Source organism: Neolamprologus brichardi, chromosome 1, assembly GCF_056152115.1.
Source record: "Neolamprologus brichardi isolate AB-2024 chromosome 1, ASM5615211v1, whole genome shotgun sequence".
Classification (NCBI taxonomy): domain Eukaryota; kingdom Metazoa; phylum Chordata; class Actinopteri; order Cichliformes; family Cichlidae; genus Neolamprologus; species Neolamprologus brichardi.
In genome coordinates, this window is record NC_142104.1 from 17426530 (window position 1) to 17442500 (window position 15971).

The 15971-nt window shown below is 37.6% G+C and overlaps 2 protein-coding genes across 2 annotated transcripts in view; both read right to left on the bottom strand.

Annotated features, from left to right (window-relative positions):
• Window positions 1–724: 724 nt before the first annotated feature.
• LOC102795502 (mitochondrial inner membrane m-AAA protease component AFG3L1-like) lies at window positions 725–11441 on the bottom strand. Its single transcript, XM_006780020.2, has 16 exons — window positions 11301–11441; window positions 8265–8355; window positions 7939–8054; window positions 7653–7802; window positions 7472–7546; window positions 6761–6885; window positions 6397–6670; window positions 6115–6252; window positions 5729–5882; window positions 5538–5645; window positions 3034–3159; window positions 2793–2903; window positions 2436–2551; window positions 2138–2338; window positions 1753–1947; window positions 725–1573 (listed from the first exon to the last, which is right to left on the bottom strand). The coding sequence occupies exons 1-16, from the start codon at window positions 11406–11408 to the stop codon at window positions 1346–1348; spliced, it is 2316 nt and encodes a 771-aa protein (XP_006780083.1). The 5' UTR covers window positions 11409–11441; the 3' UTR covers window positions 725–1345.
• Window positions 11442–11665: 224 nt separating this feature from the next.
• Window positions 11666–15971, bottom strand: part of def8 (differentially expressed in FDCP 8 homolog) — a 17885-nt gene continuing 13579 nt past the window's right edge. Inside the window, exons 9-12 of the mRNA XM_006780021.1 lie at window positions 15810–15890; window positions 13775–13915; window positions 13467–13576; window positions 11666–13150 (exon numbers count right to left, since the gene is read on the bottom strand). Of these exons, the coding sequence (XP_006780084.1) occupies window positions 13054–13150; window positions 13467–13576; window positions 13775–13915; window positions 15810–15890 (429 nt within the window). The 3' untranslated portion in view covers window positions 11666–13053. The remainder of the gene's footprint in view (window positions 13151–13466; window positions 13577–13774; window positions 13916–15809; window positions 15891–15971) is intronic.

The following is a 15971-nucleotide window of genomic DNA, read 5'->3' on the forward strand; positions in this document are numbered from 1 at the left end:
GTGCTCTATAAATAGCAGGGAAACTATGGCAACTGCCAAACCCAGTCTGAGATGGCTGTTCTGTTAAAGTTTTTAAATTCAAACAGACATTTTAAACTTTATTTCACCATCCTTGGATCTCCAAGGAATTTGAATAATCATTATTATTAAAATTATTATAGCACCAATGTAGCACCGGCTTACCATTAATGGGAATCCTGGCTAAAAGTGCAAAAGTACCCACTCTACTCATATTGCAAGTTCAAGTAATGATTGGTATATATTAGTGTACATATTTGTATATAATAGTACAATAGTTACAAAAATACTATTTACCCAGCAGAGGAGCAGCTGGCATAAGAAATGCAACAGTAGATGACAGAGTGTAGACAGGAAGTAGGAAAAAATAAAACAAAATACATAACTGACAGAGTAATTTCCTGAATAACAGCAAAGTTCATGTTTTTACAGTACCAAACAAATACTTTAGTGTTCGTATTACTTTAAGCTGTTGCTAATTTCTTTTATCCTCATTAAATGTGCTGAAAGCACAGTTTGAAAGAATAAAAGGACAGAAATCTTTCTTAATCACTACTTTGACCAGTGAACTATGCAGGCGATATTTTCATATATTCTAAGGGACAGTTTGTAACACAGAGACAAGACAAACAATATGACCCATACTGAGCTACACTTTCCCAGAGCTAATCCGAAGTTCTTATATCTACATAAATGTTTACCCTGATTATTATGAGACACTGGGAAGGAAAAAATAGCCTCCAGTACATTTGATTAGCTAACATTTGCTGGACTGTATGCGCAGAGAGAAAGCTAGAAAACATTGACTGATTTCTAATTACCTTTACTGATAAATATATGCACACTCCAAGGAAAACAACATCTGCAAAAGGATTGAAATATAAAACAATCAACAATCAAAAAGATCTGAACTTTAAACATGTGGCAAATAATAGGATAAAATAGAAAACTGTATGAAAATCCAATCCTCAAAATAAAACTTAACACATGGTTCCTGCGGCTGATAAGAACATAGCATGATGGCTTATTCCCTTCTAATAACATAATATAATTCTATTCTATTTATTCATGGTATGTTTTGTTAGTATTATTGCACTTAGAGACTTCCACAGAGGGGGAAAAAGGAAACATAAGGCAACTGCAGCAAAAAAGTGCACTTTTACATAAAAACTACAATGAAAAAAATTGCAGATTGCACAAAAACTTTGGCAACACATCACCATCTTTTATCCTAAGGTTGTCAGTCACATGAACCACTAACAGACCTCTGACAAACTGCAGTCTAGACCAGACGGTGCCGCACATGAGAGACAACCTTGAAGACAACCTACAGGTAAAGGGCTGATGTGTTTTGCCGATTCTGCAGGTGTTTTTTATCTCCTTTGTTGTTTTGCCAGTCTTTTAGTCCTTCAGGTAGAAAAGTGTCTTCTTTAGATTTCTCCAAGCAATCAACAACCTCTTGATATGAGAACTTCTCTTGAAAGGGGCGAGGTCCTAGCAGTTCCACCATGTCAGCCCTGTCTAGAATCTCTTGGTCTAGAAGATGCTTTGCCACCTGCATTACATGACCAACAGGAAACATCGAGCTTTGAGGTCATTAAAATACAATTTTTTTTTTCATACTCCAAATATATGAATTTTGAAAAATGCTCAGCACAAATGAAAATCCATTTGCAGCATCACACTCTGCAAATGTCTCTGAAGCACTTACTACAAATGTTAAAAAGTTCGCACCTTCTCCACCATTTCCTTCTTGTCAAGTATGAGCTCAAGTGTTCGTTGGAAGGCAGCGTCTATGAGTGAGCGAACTTCCTGGTCTATAACCTGGGCTGTAGATTCACTGAAAGGTTTGTCAGTTATAAGGCTGCCCCATTGCGGTAGGTCAAAAGAAACCTGACCCACCGCACCATTCATTCCAAACTGTACAATCTAAAATATGAAGAGACGAAGAATATGAAGACTGGAACAGAAATATATAGTCAATAAAAATCATAAATTATTCTCTATGAGTCATTTTAACTCCATGATTGGTTATGCTTTTTTTTTTGTTGTTGGACAAAATACGGTTTGGTCACGCCTAAATTTCTACAATAAGCCTGTTCTCCAGTGAGGCGAGTACCTGTGCATAGGCAGACTGTGTGACTTTCCTGAGATCATCTTGTGCCCTGGTGGTGACTTGACGAAAGAAAACCTGCTCAGCCACTCGACCACCCAGCATCATGCACATTCTGTCAAACAGCTGCTCCTGTGTGAATAGGTACTGCTCTTTAGGTAGATACTGTGCATAGCCCAAACCTGTCCCTCTAGGAACAAGTGACACCTGGTGGAGTACATTATAATGATGAATCTATAATCAGCTAATCATTATAATTATTACAGGATTATTGCAGAGAGAGAGCAAGAAATGTAAAGAATACCTTAAAAGGTGGGTCTGCATGTTCAAGAAACCACCCAGTGACAGCATGCCCAGCTTCATGATATGCCAGAGCAGTTTTTTCTGGAAGTTGCAGAACCTGAGATCTTTTCTCTAGACCTGAGAACACGACAGACATCTTAAAAAAAATGCTTAAATCATAATATTAACATCAGGTTAATGGATTGACATAAAATAACATATAAGCCCTATATTTTGACACCACTGCTTTTATAACTCAGTTGTACTGTATTGTCATTGTATTTATGTAATCAAAAAAGTGGTTATGGAAAGATTCACATATATACTGTCAGTTTCTTTTGGTTCATTTTGAAGTGCATAATTTTGGTGTTTGACTTACCTCCAACAACCCTTTCAACTGCCCACTCAAAGTGTTTGCTACTGACATACTGGCTGAGATGACGTGCAGCTATTAGAGCTGCCTCATTACACACATTTGCAATGTCAGCCCCTTATACAAACACAGAGAAGCAACAAATAAGTTAGACTGTGATGAAATTAAAGCAAGAAGCAGCTGAAACTGTATGATTTTCTTTTTTAGATTTGTTGGGTATTCAGTGATCATGATATTTTATTCCCACCAGTAAAATCTGGGGTTAAAGCAGCAAGATTCCTGGCCAGCGTCTCTACATCTACACTGGAGTCCAACTTCAGAGGTCTTAAATGAACCTTAAAGATTGATGCCCTGCCTTTCATATCTGGAGGACCTGCGAAAAACAAAAAAGAAGACCACTGTCTTTATAATTCATTAATAAATCACTCTGCTTCAAGTTCTGCCACATATACAGCACTGTGCAAAAGTCTCATTCCTTAATTCCTTTATATTTGGTTTTCATTAAGCTAGACTTTTCTAAAGTGATCTTGAGAAATAGTTTATCAGGCTTTCGAGCAAAGACTTGACACAGGACCAGAGATGCATTTGGTCCTTCAATTAATCAATCTGCTGTTCACCAAAGCCTCATTAATAATGGTTTAAGTGGAAGGGTGGCTTTCAAGAAGCAATTCTAAAGGAAGAGCAACCGGAAGAAAAGGTTGAAGTATGTCAAATTATGCAAGAATTGGACTCAAAATGAAGTAGTGAAACCAAATTTACAATTTTTAGCTTAAAGGCTCATCAATATGTATGGAGGAGCTCATAAGAGAACCTGCCCAGATCCTGAAGATCAACATTATTGAACCTGAGTGGGATCATTTTGATAGTGTAGAGAACAAAAGGAGCCAACATCTGAAAATAACTTTGATTGTCCTTCAAGAAGCCTATTCCTGAAGACTACTTGAAGAAATTATAAGAAAGTTGCCTGAGAGAGTTAAGGCTGTGTTGAAGAATAAAGGTGTTCGTGCAACGAACAGCCTACGTCTATTGCAGCCCTTAGTTATGCTGCAATAGACGTAGGCTGCCGGGGATTCCCATGATGCATTGAGTTTTTCCTTTCCAGTCAACTTTCTAACTCAGTATGTGTTAATAGACCTCTCTGCATCGATTCATATCTGTTATTAATCTCTGTCTCTCTTCCACAGCATGTCTTTATCCTGATTTCCTTCTCTCACCCCAACCGGTTGCAGCAGATGGCCGCCCCTCCCTGAGCCTGGTTCTGCCGGAGGTTTCTTCCTGTTAAAAGGGAGTTTTTCCTTCCCACTGTCGCCAAAGTGCTTGCTCACAGGGGGTCATGTGATTGTTGGGTTTTTCTCTGTATCTATTATTGTGCGATCTACTGTACAATATAAAGCGCCTTGAGGCGACTTTTGTTGTAATTAATTAATGAATTAATTTGGCGCTATATAAATAAAATTGAATTGAATTGAATTTAACTTGAATGTTTTTACCTAATATACTGTATATCCATGTATGTTTGAAAATACTTTAATAAATTACTACACATATGTTCAGTTTATCTAGCAAAATATAAAGAATCGAGAGGCAGCTCAAATTTGTTTGCACAGTACTGTGCAAACAAAAAGCTTATAGAGCTGATGCTGACAATTACTCAGCCTTCTGCTGCATTACACGTGCACAATTAGCAACTGCAAAAATAGTTCACTGAAACCATGCCAGCATGAAAAGGTGGTGAATCTTGTTTGTAGAAACTTTAAAATAACACTTTTTTTTAAAGGTTTATATTCGGTCGAAAGGCAGAGCAAATTCTAAAACAACAATGTATTGACTTAAAAGTTTCAGTACAGAAGCATTAACTCTTACTGGAGGAGAAATGTTTTAATTCGCTTTTAAAGCCATGAATTCAGCGTCATTTATTTTACCATTTAAAAACCCTTTGTCATTTGTCAGCATCCAGGAAAGGACCCAATATAAGTCCTAAGGCAGTGGCCAAACTTGTGGCTTGTTGGAATACCAAGTTACATAACTAATTGCTCATTAAACCAATTAGAAATGTGAACTTTTTCAGCACTCCCATCTTTCTGTCATCTGTTTACAAAAGACAATATACACAGACAGAAGGACGGGGAACAGAGAATAACAGGGAAATGAGGAGCAACATATCCCATCCCTCATGTTGGCCTCCAGTTACCTAATCTGTCCTTTATAGAAAAACAGCTCTCTCATTATGATCTTGTTTTCTTTGATAGAGAAAAGTGGTCTGGCCACCCACCCTGTAGTCCTGGTGTTAGGAAAATTAGATCTTAGCGGGCAGGAAATATCAAATTAACCGAAGATAAAAGCAAACATTATGCAACACATGCTTTTAATGACATAAGACGTAAACAGGCAAGAAGAAACATACAGTAAGTACAAGATATGAGTTTCAATAATGTCAAACGTAACACCTCATCTAAAGCAGGGAAAGTCAAAGTTATGCAGAGCCAGTGAATCACATGTGGAATAATAAACTGCTACGGGGAAACAGAAATCAAAAAGAAAATAAACTTAATCACAGCAAAAGTAAAAGTGAGCTTGGTGTTGTGGTCAGACACCAATAATCTGAAAATGAACTGAAATTTTAAATGCATCTTAATAAACATAGAAATAATAGTTTTATATTTATAGTTTTCATAAAAGGTAACTGAGTTGCAACAAGAGAGGAGACTGCAGAGGAAGTAGGCAGATCTCAGGTTAATATTTATACTTCACCTATGTATACATGTCGATCAAAGCGTCCAGGCCTCATCAGAGCTGGATCCAAGATATTGGCTCGATTTGTGGCAGCTAAAACCACAACATTAGTGCTGCTGTTGAATCCTGCAATGACAAAAGCATTTAGAGGACTGAGGGCTTGTGAAAAAATAGCATCAGAAATGTTGACATAAAACATAATTACCCACCATCCATTTCCACAAGCAGCTGGTTGAGGGTGTTCTCCTGTTCGCCCTCGTCACCAAAGTTTTCTTTGCCCCGCTTTCTGCCGATCGCGTCAATCTCATCAATGAAAAGAATGCAAGGAGCATTTTTTCGAGTTGTGGCAAACAAATCTCTTATCTAATAAAACACAGAAAAGATCTATTTATTTCTACAGTCATACAAATTTTTGACATTGCCAAAACACCCAAAAGTAGAAAGTCTTCATCATTTTAATTTGATACGAGAATGAGTAATTCAGTGATCTGCTGTATTTGCACATATTGTGGTCACACTGCAGCATCACAAGCATGTGACCCATCATTTTGCTTTCAGACCCGTTGAGAGTCCAATCATTCAGCTCCGTACTAACCCTTGCTGCACCCACACCGACAAACATTTCCTGGAACTCCGAGCCGTTGACTGCAATGAAAGGAACGTTGGCCTCTCCTGCAGTGGCCTTAGCTAGCAAAGTCTTCCCATTTCCAGATGGACCCCACAGCACTGCACCCTGTAAACAAGGGAGTTAATTAGATTTAATATATTTTCTATCTTAAGGAATTTTTTGTTCCAGTGAGTATGATCAGAATGCAGAAGTGCAGAATTGCTTTATTTTAATAAAAATAATAAATTTCTTTATCAAGAAATGACACACCTTAGGGATCTTAGCACCCAGGTCATGATACTGACGTGGGCTTTTCAGGAAATTGATAAACTCCAAGATATCTTGTTTGGCCTCCTCACACCCTGCAACATCTTTAAAACGCACACTGACATTGTTTTTAATTATCCTGGCTTTGGATTCACTTATCCCAAAGAGGCTTCCTCTCCCCCAGCCACCAAGTCCTCCTGCCATCGGCCCCTGCCGTGTTGCAAAAAGTAAAAATCCGACCACAAGTAAGATTGGGAGAACACTCAAAAACAGAGTCCTATGGGAAGAGAAAAACCTTAGTTAGGGCATGGATTCTAATAACCTATATATGCAGTAACTTTAAAGTGAAGCTGCTGTACTTTCTCACCCATCACTTTCACTGCTGTAGAGCACAGGTACTTTCTGAGTGGAGTCCAGACCTATTTCCTGCTGTGCTAGCTCCAGGTTATGCTCAAATGAGTCTGCGCTGCCAATGTTGAACCACAAATAGTTCTGAAACATGAAGACAACAGCATGTAGTATATGTAGTAAGTATATCTACCTTTACTGTACTTTGACTGACTCTTCATCTGGACTGCGGCCCCTCGGTGGAGGCACACTACCATCATCAGGTGGTGCGAGGGGAGAAAATAGCAACACTATTCATAGATAGACTGCATTGTTAGAATAGCAATTGTTCCTCGTGTGATTTTCTCAGTGTAATCAGTCAAATGCCTGCTGCAAATAAAGGTTAGCAAGCTTTATTAGAAAAAAAAGAGCAACTGATAAGGAAAGACAGTGAGAAAATGAAAACGAAAGTACTTATGTGCCAAATACAAATATGTCGACTGCTGAGATCTGTATTTTAAAACTTGTGCTCTTGGAATTTCAGAAAGTAGGTATCTTCTACCAACAAAAGCAAATGGGAATATAGTGTGTGAGAAAAAGAAAGATGTTTGTTTTGTTTGTTTATACAGTCATTTTTATCAATATAGTGAAGTACATTTTGTCAATTCTCATCAATTTAACAGTAAAAATAAATGCATTTAGTTTGTATAAGACACTGTGATTACACACTGGGACATTTAATGAAACTGACCACTCGTGACGTGTTCACGCCGGGGGCAGGAAATACTTTGACGTACTGTTTGTTGACAACCTCGACATGGCCCACCTGGGAGGAAAGCAGAAGGAATCATTTGTTCACATGGTTGCAAACACAAGCACAGACACACAGGTGTAAGGAAGACACCGTAATTAAAACAATCTGTGCCTCTCACCAAGCCTCTACTCAAGTAGTGATGCACAAAATCCTTCCAGGAGATCTGGACTCCTGTTTCTCTAAAGTGAAAGTACAAGAAAGCTGAGGCCATGCCTGCTGCACCGGCTGCCAGGTTCTGGACCGTTTTATCATCAAAGGGAAATTCCTCCTGTTGGAAATAGGATAATGAAAAAATATTTTAGTTTACAACTCCTATGTAGAATCATTTTAGTAAACATATTTTGTTATTATTTAGTGACTGAAGACGAGGCAGTTATTGCCACAATTCTGGCTGTGATTCACACCTGAAAGCGTGACCACCAGTATGATTCCCCTCTCTTCCATCGTTTTCGTCTTTGGTCCTTCCCGTTATTTGAGTCCTGCCATTCCCTTCCACGAGACTCTTCTTTTATATTTCCATCTGAACAGCAATAATAACACAACTGTTCATTGCGGCAGAGCTGAGAAATACAGGGCTTACAAACTCACTGGGTAAAGAAATTATACACAGTTCAACAATACATAGAAAAGTAAGCAATTATGTTCTTCACACTGCCCTTAAGGTTTACAGTCTGTGTGCACACTGATTTAGAGTCATTAAAAAGGTAAACAGCACTAAAAGATGGACTACCTTTTGGCTGTTTCCTTGAGCTAAGTAACCGAGTAACTTGGAAAATGTGTTGATGTAAACCTCCGCATCTTCTTTGGATGAGTGATTTCTTCTGAAATAGGTTAGCAGCGAAGTCAGAGTCATCAAAAGCCATGTATAAAAAGAAATGTACATGAAATAGATTCAGTTCAGTTCAATTTTATTTATATACTGCCAAATCACAACAACAGTTGCCTACAATAATACAAAGAAAACAGAGATGTAAACAAACTAACTGAGAGAAAGGATACAGTCTCATGAAGCAGAGAGTGTATTCATGTTTTTACATTTTTTTTAAAAAACCTTTTGTTTGCTCACATGTTTAAGGATTACTGAAATCTGATTAAGATCTAGGCACACTGAAATGTGTTGCATATAACCTAATTATATGCAGTCATTGCAACAATGACACTGAACAGCTGCTGTTAAGGTCAAATATTAACTTCATTTTGGCCATCTGCACGTATTTAATGTTGATTCAGTTATGTTTATGGTTTGACTAAACTGATTACCATACAACTGCTCAAATTGTGATTCACTATGAGAGAGCATTTCTCGGTATCAAACATACATAATAATCAGTGTTGGGACTAACGCGTTATTAAGTAACGCGTTAGAGTAACTACGTTATTATTGTGGTAACGAGCACGGTAACTAGTTATTATGCCAAAATCAGGAACGCGTTAGTCGTTACTGGGATTTAGATAGGGTCGTTACTCGTTACTTCGTGTGGTGGCTATCGCGGAGCTTCCACAGATTCTGTAACATTAGCAAGTGGTGGAGGCAGCAGGTGGATGAGGGAAAGGGGACGCAGAAGGAAAAGAGACCCGAGGCGGCCGCCGGTCCAAGTGTGAACTGAACTTCAGGTAAGAAGTTATGACCTGCAGTCTATCTGGGTCAGATATAAACCAAGTTTAGGTGGAGTTTATTTTCGTTGTGCTGACTTTTTCCGTACTGCGTACTAGCTAGCATGACGGAGTTTCTATACAGCTGGGTGGTGCTATGAAGTTAACGATGTTAAACTTTATTTTGTTCATAAGTTATTAGAGTTGCCAACCGTCCCGTCTGGTATTCAGAGAAAATATTACGCGTTTCTTATTGAGGTGAAAAGGAACAGTTTGTCCCGTAATTCAGCTACATTGAAAAAGGCACAAAGCTGGATTTATTCTGTGTTTGCTGCACAGCTGCCTCTTCTTCTTTCATTCTCCCCCCTCCCTCTCCCGTTTCTACTTCAATCATGAAACTGATCAATGATCAGCTGATCGGCTCTCTTGTTTGTTTATCGCCCACTTTGCGCCAGAAAGAGGAAACCAGCCGATGTCGCGTTAAACAACAGCAGCACGTTTAAGCTTGATCAGCTGTTGTTAGAATTTATTTAATATTAATTTCTAGTATCAGCTGATGTTTGCTGGAGCCACAGCTGTAAAGCTGCTGGTCATGATGTCGGTTTGGTTATCTGGTGAGAGGAAAACATGAAACCAGGAGATGTCCTTACTGAATCATCAGAGCTGAACAGGTGATGGAGAAACAGGTTTACCTTTTAGGTGACATGGATGAGTTGAAGGGAAGTTATGAACTGTTTCTGAGAGACAGATAACACCAGGATCCTTTTTTAGGTAGCTGACAGCTGGTAACTGTGCAGGGGCAGATCTAGCAAAGTTTTGCCAGGGGGGCAGGTAGGGCATTAACAAGGAGAGGTGGGCACAAAGAAATACTTTTCTTTCTTATTATCATTTAAAATGTCTAGCTTTTAAAAAATAATTATCTCAATCTTACAACAAACGATTGATAGATTGATGCATATATACCATCAAAACAGTGTACATCACTGTCACAACAGCGTCTGTTTTCATTCAAAGGCTTTATGATTTTTCCTATAATGGCCGGTCTCTAGTCAAAGTGCCCGGGCCGATTTTTTGTCCCAGTCCAGCCCTGTAAGCAGCTCATCTGCAGTCTGCTGTTACCTACATCTTCCTATTCAGAAGGCAGAATTTCCGAGTTCTGAGTACAATCAAAGCACCACGACTGCAGTTTTTGTGTTGGATGTAAAAGGCGCACATGACGCTGTGACGTAGGCTAGAATCATGGCAGCAGTCAATGACGGTCCAGGCGTGGGATTTCTCTCGTGGAAATATGCACATTATCTTTTCCTTTCTATTGGTAGGTGGCACAGTGCACTTGTGGCAGGTAAGCAAGCTAGAAGACTGGCAAAGTTATGGAAGCAACACATTAACAAGAGAATTCTGAGTAAAACCAAAGTTACTTTCCCTAGTAACTAGTTACTTTGAAAGTAACGAGTAACTTGAAGTAACTGAGTTACTTTTGATAGAAGTAACTAGTAATGTAACTAAGTTACTATTTTAAAGTAACTTACCCAACACTGATAATAATGCACGAAATATAAACCATTGCTGCAGGTTATGACTCTGGAAAATTCATCTTACACAGCTCAAACATACACATTCACATCCACACAGGTAAAAAATAATGATCCCATAGTGGAATACAGGCACCTGTTGGTGACAATTTTCCCCTATACAGTTGACTACAGAAAGAAACTGAATACTATGAATGCATTTTTAATAGTAGTTAGTAGATTTTTTTTATGAAGAAGAGACAATGGGTGAGGCAATTCATCTTCTTAAACAGTTTTAAATATTAAAGGCAACTGGATGGATAAATGAGCGAGAGAGAGAGAGAGAGCCCCCTTTAAAATGAGTATTATGAAACTGAGGAAACTGATTTATAAACTACATTAGCGAAACGGACATCGCCTACCGTGAGAGAACAAACAATGCAGGAATGATAAATAAACACTGCTGCAGCTTGCTTGGGTTTTTTGGAGTTGACTGCTATATCTGGATTTTAAAAAATACCAAAAAACAAACTTTTAACATAATTCCTTGCAAACCATTGTTAGCAAACGCAGGTGACAAAAAAAAACTTGCGTCATCTATTTTTTTTTTTAGAAGTGTAGTTAAGCTGATATAAAACAATAACAGTGTTTTTACAACCTACCGACGTGAGAACCACGAAGAAGCGAAAAGTAGATGAAGAGGAATAGTTGCGGCTCAGCGTCCGGACTCGGTTCCTACAGTAGCCAACAGTCAGTGAGAGGAGACTCATCCTGTCAGCCCGACTGACTGACGGACCGACTCACCGCAGAGCCATTAGGAGAGGCACCGGAGGCACGATGCGTATCACAGTCATCTCGCGAGATTTCGATTACAGACGCTACAGGTAGGTACCAGTCTTCCAGCGGAAGTGAGTTTTGTTAAGCCCAGTTTTAATGTTGGAAAGCCAAAGAGATCTATCTTCATTTGGATTTTTTGTTGTTCTTAGTGTGCAGACCGGTCATTAACAGACAGAATTAAAACCATTGCTTAAATGCATTTCATTACTTTATTCATGCACTACTCACATGTTTAACAAGCCATGGTGTTTACCAACACCATGTAAGTCCATTAGTTTGAAAAAAATATATATACAATACATCATGCTGAAAGATAACACAGCCAAAACTCATTATTTTAAAACAAATACATAAAGGTCAGCATTTACACATTAACCAAGGTTTGCCACTTAACATACAGAGACTTAATTAAGGGAATTTAGACTGACACAACTACCATGATGGTATGAAAAGGTTTGGATAACAGCTGTTAAGTAACCTGACAGTCTTAGGCACACAATTTTCATGAGCATCAACAGACATTTGCTACACTGCATGAAAACAGCACTGATTAAACACATATTAAACTGCACAGCATTAGTTCACAGTTTTGAATTTAAAAAAATGAAAGCACATAAAACAACTCTCATAGTCTTTGTGTCTTACAGTTTAACAATTTTCGTTACAAGGAAAAGTACCGTACTGCTAATGCATGCTTTCATTATATATATCTGTTGCCAATACAGTACACATATTTGAAGTTATGTTTTCAGTGATTGTATGTATACACATTAATTTTTTTGTTTACCTATACCATTTGGTACGGTGCAAATAGGAAAAGAGCTGAAAATAAACAGTTAAGGCCTGAAAATCTACATAATTGAAGACTTTATGAAATATCAACAGATCAATATATTGGTTCTAAATAAACAGCAATTGAACTTATAGAAAATATGTCCAAAAAGGGGAGATGGGTAAGTGGCAGTGACCAACTGATCACACAGTCTAACAGATTTAATCCCATTTTAAACTATGTCAACACATAGCTTTTTTTGTGCAACATCACCCATCTGAACCTAATAAACTGAAACTTGAACATGGCAGCACAGGAACTGGATGCTGAAAGGCATATTTTTGGCGATTTTCTTATTGGACGCTGGGCTTCTAAACTTTAAAATTCTGATATATGGCAACTTTAAAGTTCAGCATTATTGGCAGTTTGGATTAAAGTAGTTGAGGCTTGTAACAGTAAATATACAATTTCTGCATGCATAACCACCTACTGATCAAGTGGATTTTCTCTACAGAGCATTTACTTGTAAATTTAGAAACACACACCAACATTAAACATACACGCAGTGGTTTGTACATCTAAGTTCTGTAGGAATGCAAAGGTTTGATAAAAATATATTAATTTCCAGATGAATTTTAAATACCCTGCCTCATAATGCAGTGCACAGGAAAAACAAAAGTCAGAGCATAATCATAAAACAAAATAAAGAAAGATTGTGGGTTTTTTTTTTTTTAAACTTAGATCAGATTTTTTCCATAACGAAGCAAAGTGCAGCATCCACTTAAATCCCAGGGTCCTTTCCAGAGTTAGCTTTCTTTCACATCCAGCTCCTCTTCGTCCTGCTTACGCTCAGTCATTCGTGCACATCGTGGACAAGTTGTGGAATTGTCAAAGTAACAATCTCTACAGAGGTACACAACAAAAAAACATCAACATTGTAGCATTCATGTCAGTTTTGTTATTTCTTTTAGTAATAGTTTAATAATTGGGAAATCATAGTGCTTTGCAAATTGAAGTACCACTTGTTAAACAGAAATATTCTTAATTACCACTTTAGCAATGGAATCTGAAAGTATGTTATTCTGAAGATCTGTTTTATTATTGGTATCTCCACTCAAAACTTTTATACAAACAATTTCCTTTTATCAATTAATTTTAAATACTTCACAAAGAGAAAATTTGCTGTATTTTTGAGCCCAAATCGTTGGTGATGACTAACCTGTGAAAGACAGCAGAGCAGTCATGGCACACTGAGGTGTGACTGTCAAAGGGGAACAGGATGTCTCCCTCCTTACAAAGCTCACACACAAATCCTTTGGCCTGACAGCGCTACAAATACACACATGGACAGCACAAACCATTAATATGGCACAGAAAGATACAATGAGATCAACAAATACTAAAAACATTTCAGCCATATATTAGTACAACATGGTGAATTTGCAAGTCCAACACAGCCCCTCTTCTTCACGATATAGTTCAACAGTGCCATCAGTAGGGAAGTTTGTGCTTTATGTATGAGCTCACCTCGCAGTCGAGTTTGATGTGCTTAGCAAATGTGGTGTGGATCTCTGTGAGGGAACAGCTCAGTCTGCCAGTGGAAATGTCAATCAAATCCTGTAGTGAGTACATGTCGTCGTTCTCGACAAAGTGTTGGCGATCTTGTAGCTGGAAAATATAAATGCAAAAAAAGGAAATGGGCAACTTTCATATTATGAGACTCAACTCTTTAGTGCAAAAAAAGAGATAACAGACTCAAGCATAGTTTTAAACATATTATTTATTTATTTTAACAGTAGGGAAACATTTTAAAACAATTCAAACTGACAAATCATAAAAATATGTTTAGTATAGATTAAAACTGAGCTAATACAGAACTTGAGATCACAAGAGTCAATTTAATTTATGCAAGCTAATTAGCGATATCCAGTGGCTCACTCGACTGCACATCATCAGCCTTCTTTAGTTCAGTACTCTTCACTTCTATCACATGGTGGTGCTGTTTTAACATACTGCTAATAGGCTGCCTGTGTCAGTGCTTCCATTTGCATTTTTTTAAATGGTAAGTAAATTGATAGCAAGTTTTCCAAACTGGGTTGTTTACATTCTTGCTCTCTTTGTAGGGTTAAATTGTAAACTCTGATCATCCAGTGGAGACTGAAACAATATTAACTGTTTATAATATGATAATGAAAAAAAAAACTTTCTTAATGCACATGTTTGTTTGTACAAATACACACATGCTTATATACAGCTGAGGAAAAAAAGGTCTAGTCTAAATTTGTAAATGCCAGTTTAAAAAAGTTGACGCTATCAGTTCTTCATTCCAACATTATATGAAAAGAATCTATCAGCCTATTAGACATTGGGCAATTACAAGATAATTTTATGATTTACATGCAGAATTGTCTAATAGGCTAATAGTATTGCTTGGATCAGGTTTAATTGAGATAATTTATTATAACTAGATAACGTTTCTGCTTGAAAGCAAGTCCTTGTTTTGCCCAATAAAATTCAGTGTTGGTCAAGTTACTTGAAAGTAATCAGTAACTAATTACTGATTACTTCCTCCAAAAAGTAATCCTGCTACTTTACTGATTACTTATTTTCAAAAGTAATTAATTACTTTTTACTTAGTTACTTTTTAAAAACACGATTTACAACCTGAATAGGTGATAAAGCGATAGATCTTTCAGCCCAATTCTACTTTTTCTGCATAATCCATCATACAAAATGTAATCAAATGGAAACGTCTCTTTTTAAAACTTTAAATCTTTTAACTTTATGCATCAAGCAAAAACTTTAAAATTAAAGTGCAACATTCTCTGACCGGAAGAAATTTGTTTAACATTTAAACCCATTTTCTGCACATTCCAGCACATAAAATAAAATACTTTTTTGTGTTTACACTCAGTCTTTCAAATAGGTGCAAGTAAAACACAGCAGAAAATAAATAAAATCAAAGACTAGCGGTCCTGTTGCTCTATTTTCACCTATAAAGCAGGAGTGGGTTAGGCGGAGGTTTGCCCTTGTGCAGGTGTGCGGCAGTGGTCAGTTGAAGAATCCGCGAGTTTCTCTGTGAATTTCCCTTTACGTGGTAGCGCACTCGGTGCTTGCTTGGAAGTTTAGGGGTTTTTTTCGCTGTAAAAAGACGTTTCTTCCCACGCACAACGGACACTAATGTTTTTGTCACTTTTTATGGAATCAAACTCAAAATAAGGTCAGTACTTCCACGCTTTAAACGCTGCACGCTAATACTCTCTCCCGCACTCGATATATTATCCATTGTTGATCTGCACACAGCTGTTGTCACAAACGTCGCACTCGCTTACGTCACTGTCATTACACATTCTCGCAAAAAATCATGGTTTTAGTAACGCAGTAACGCAGCGGTTCTACGGGAAAGTAACGGTAATCTAATTACCGTTTTTGCAATAGTAATCCCTTACATTACTCGTTACTTGAAAAAAGTAATCACATTACAGTAACACATCTCTGATAAAATTTACTAAAATCTACTAAATATTACATCTTAAACCTCTGACAATAAAAAGTTACTGACCTGTAGTAGCAGCCGAGCTTCCATTGCCTCCTTGCAGGTGATAAAATAGGGTTTCATTAACAGAATATCTTGACGAAGTTTCTGTGGGAGAAAACACACATAAACATTTCTGTCACTCTTAGTGAATGGAGTCACTCACCCACTTGCCTGTCCTGGCAACAC

Bases quoted from the DNA above. Each gene is read 5' to 3' on its own strand.
- LOC102795502 (XM_006780020.2), bottom strand. From the start codon at position 11,408: ATGAGTCTCCTCTCACTGACTGTTGGCTACTGTAGGAACCGAGTCCGG. The intron at 6,671-6,760 runs GTGAGAAAGTAC...CTCTTCCCATAG, and splicing joins TACAGCAGTGAAAGTGATGG to GACTCTGTTTTTGAGTGTTC. The intron at 2,339-2,435 runs GTATTCTTTACA...GTACTCCACCAG, and splicing joins ATGCAGACCCACCTTTTAAG to GTGTCACTTGTTCCTAGAGG.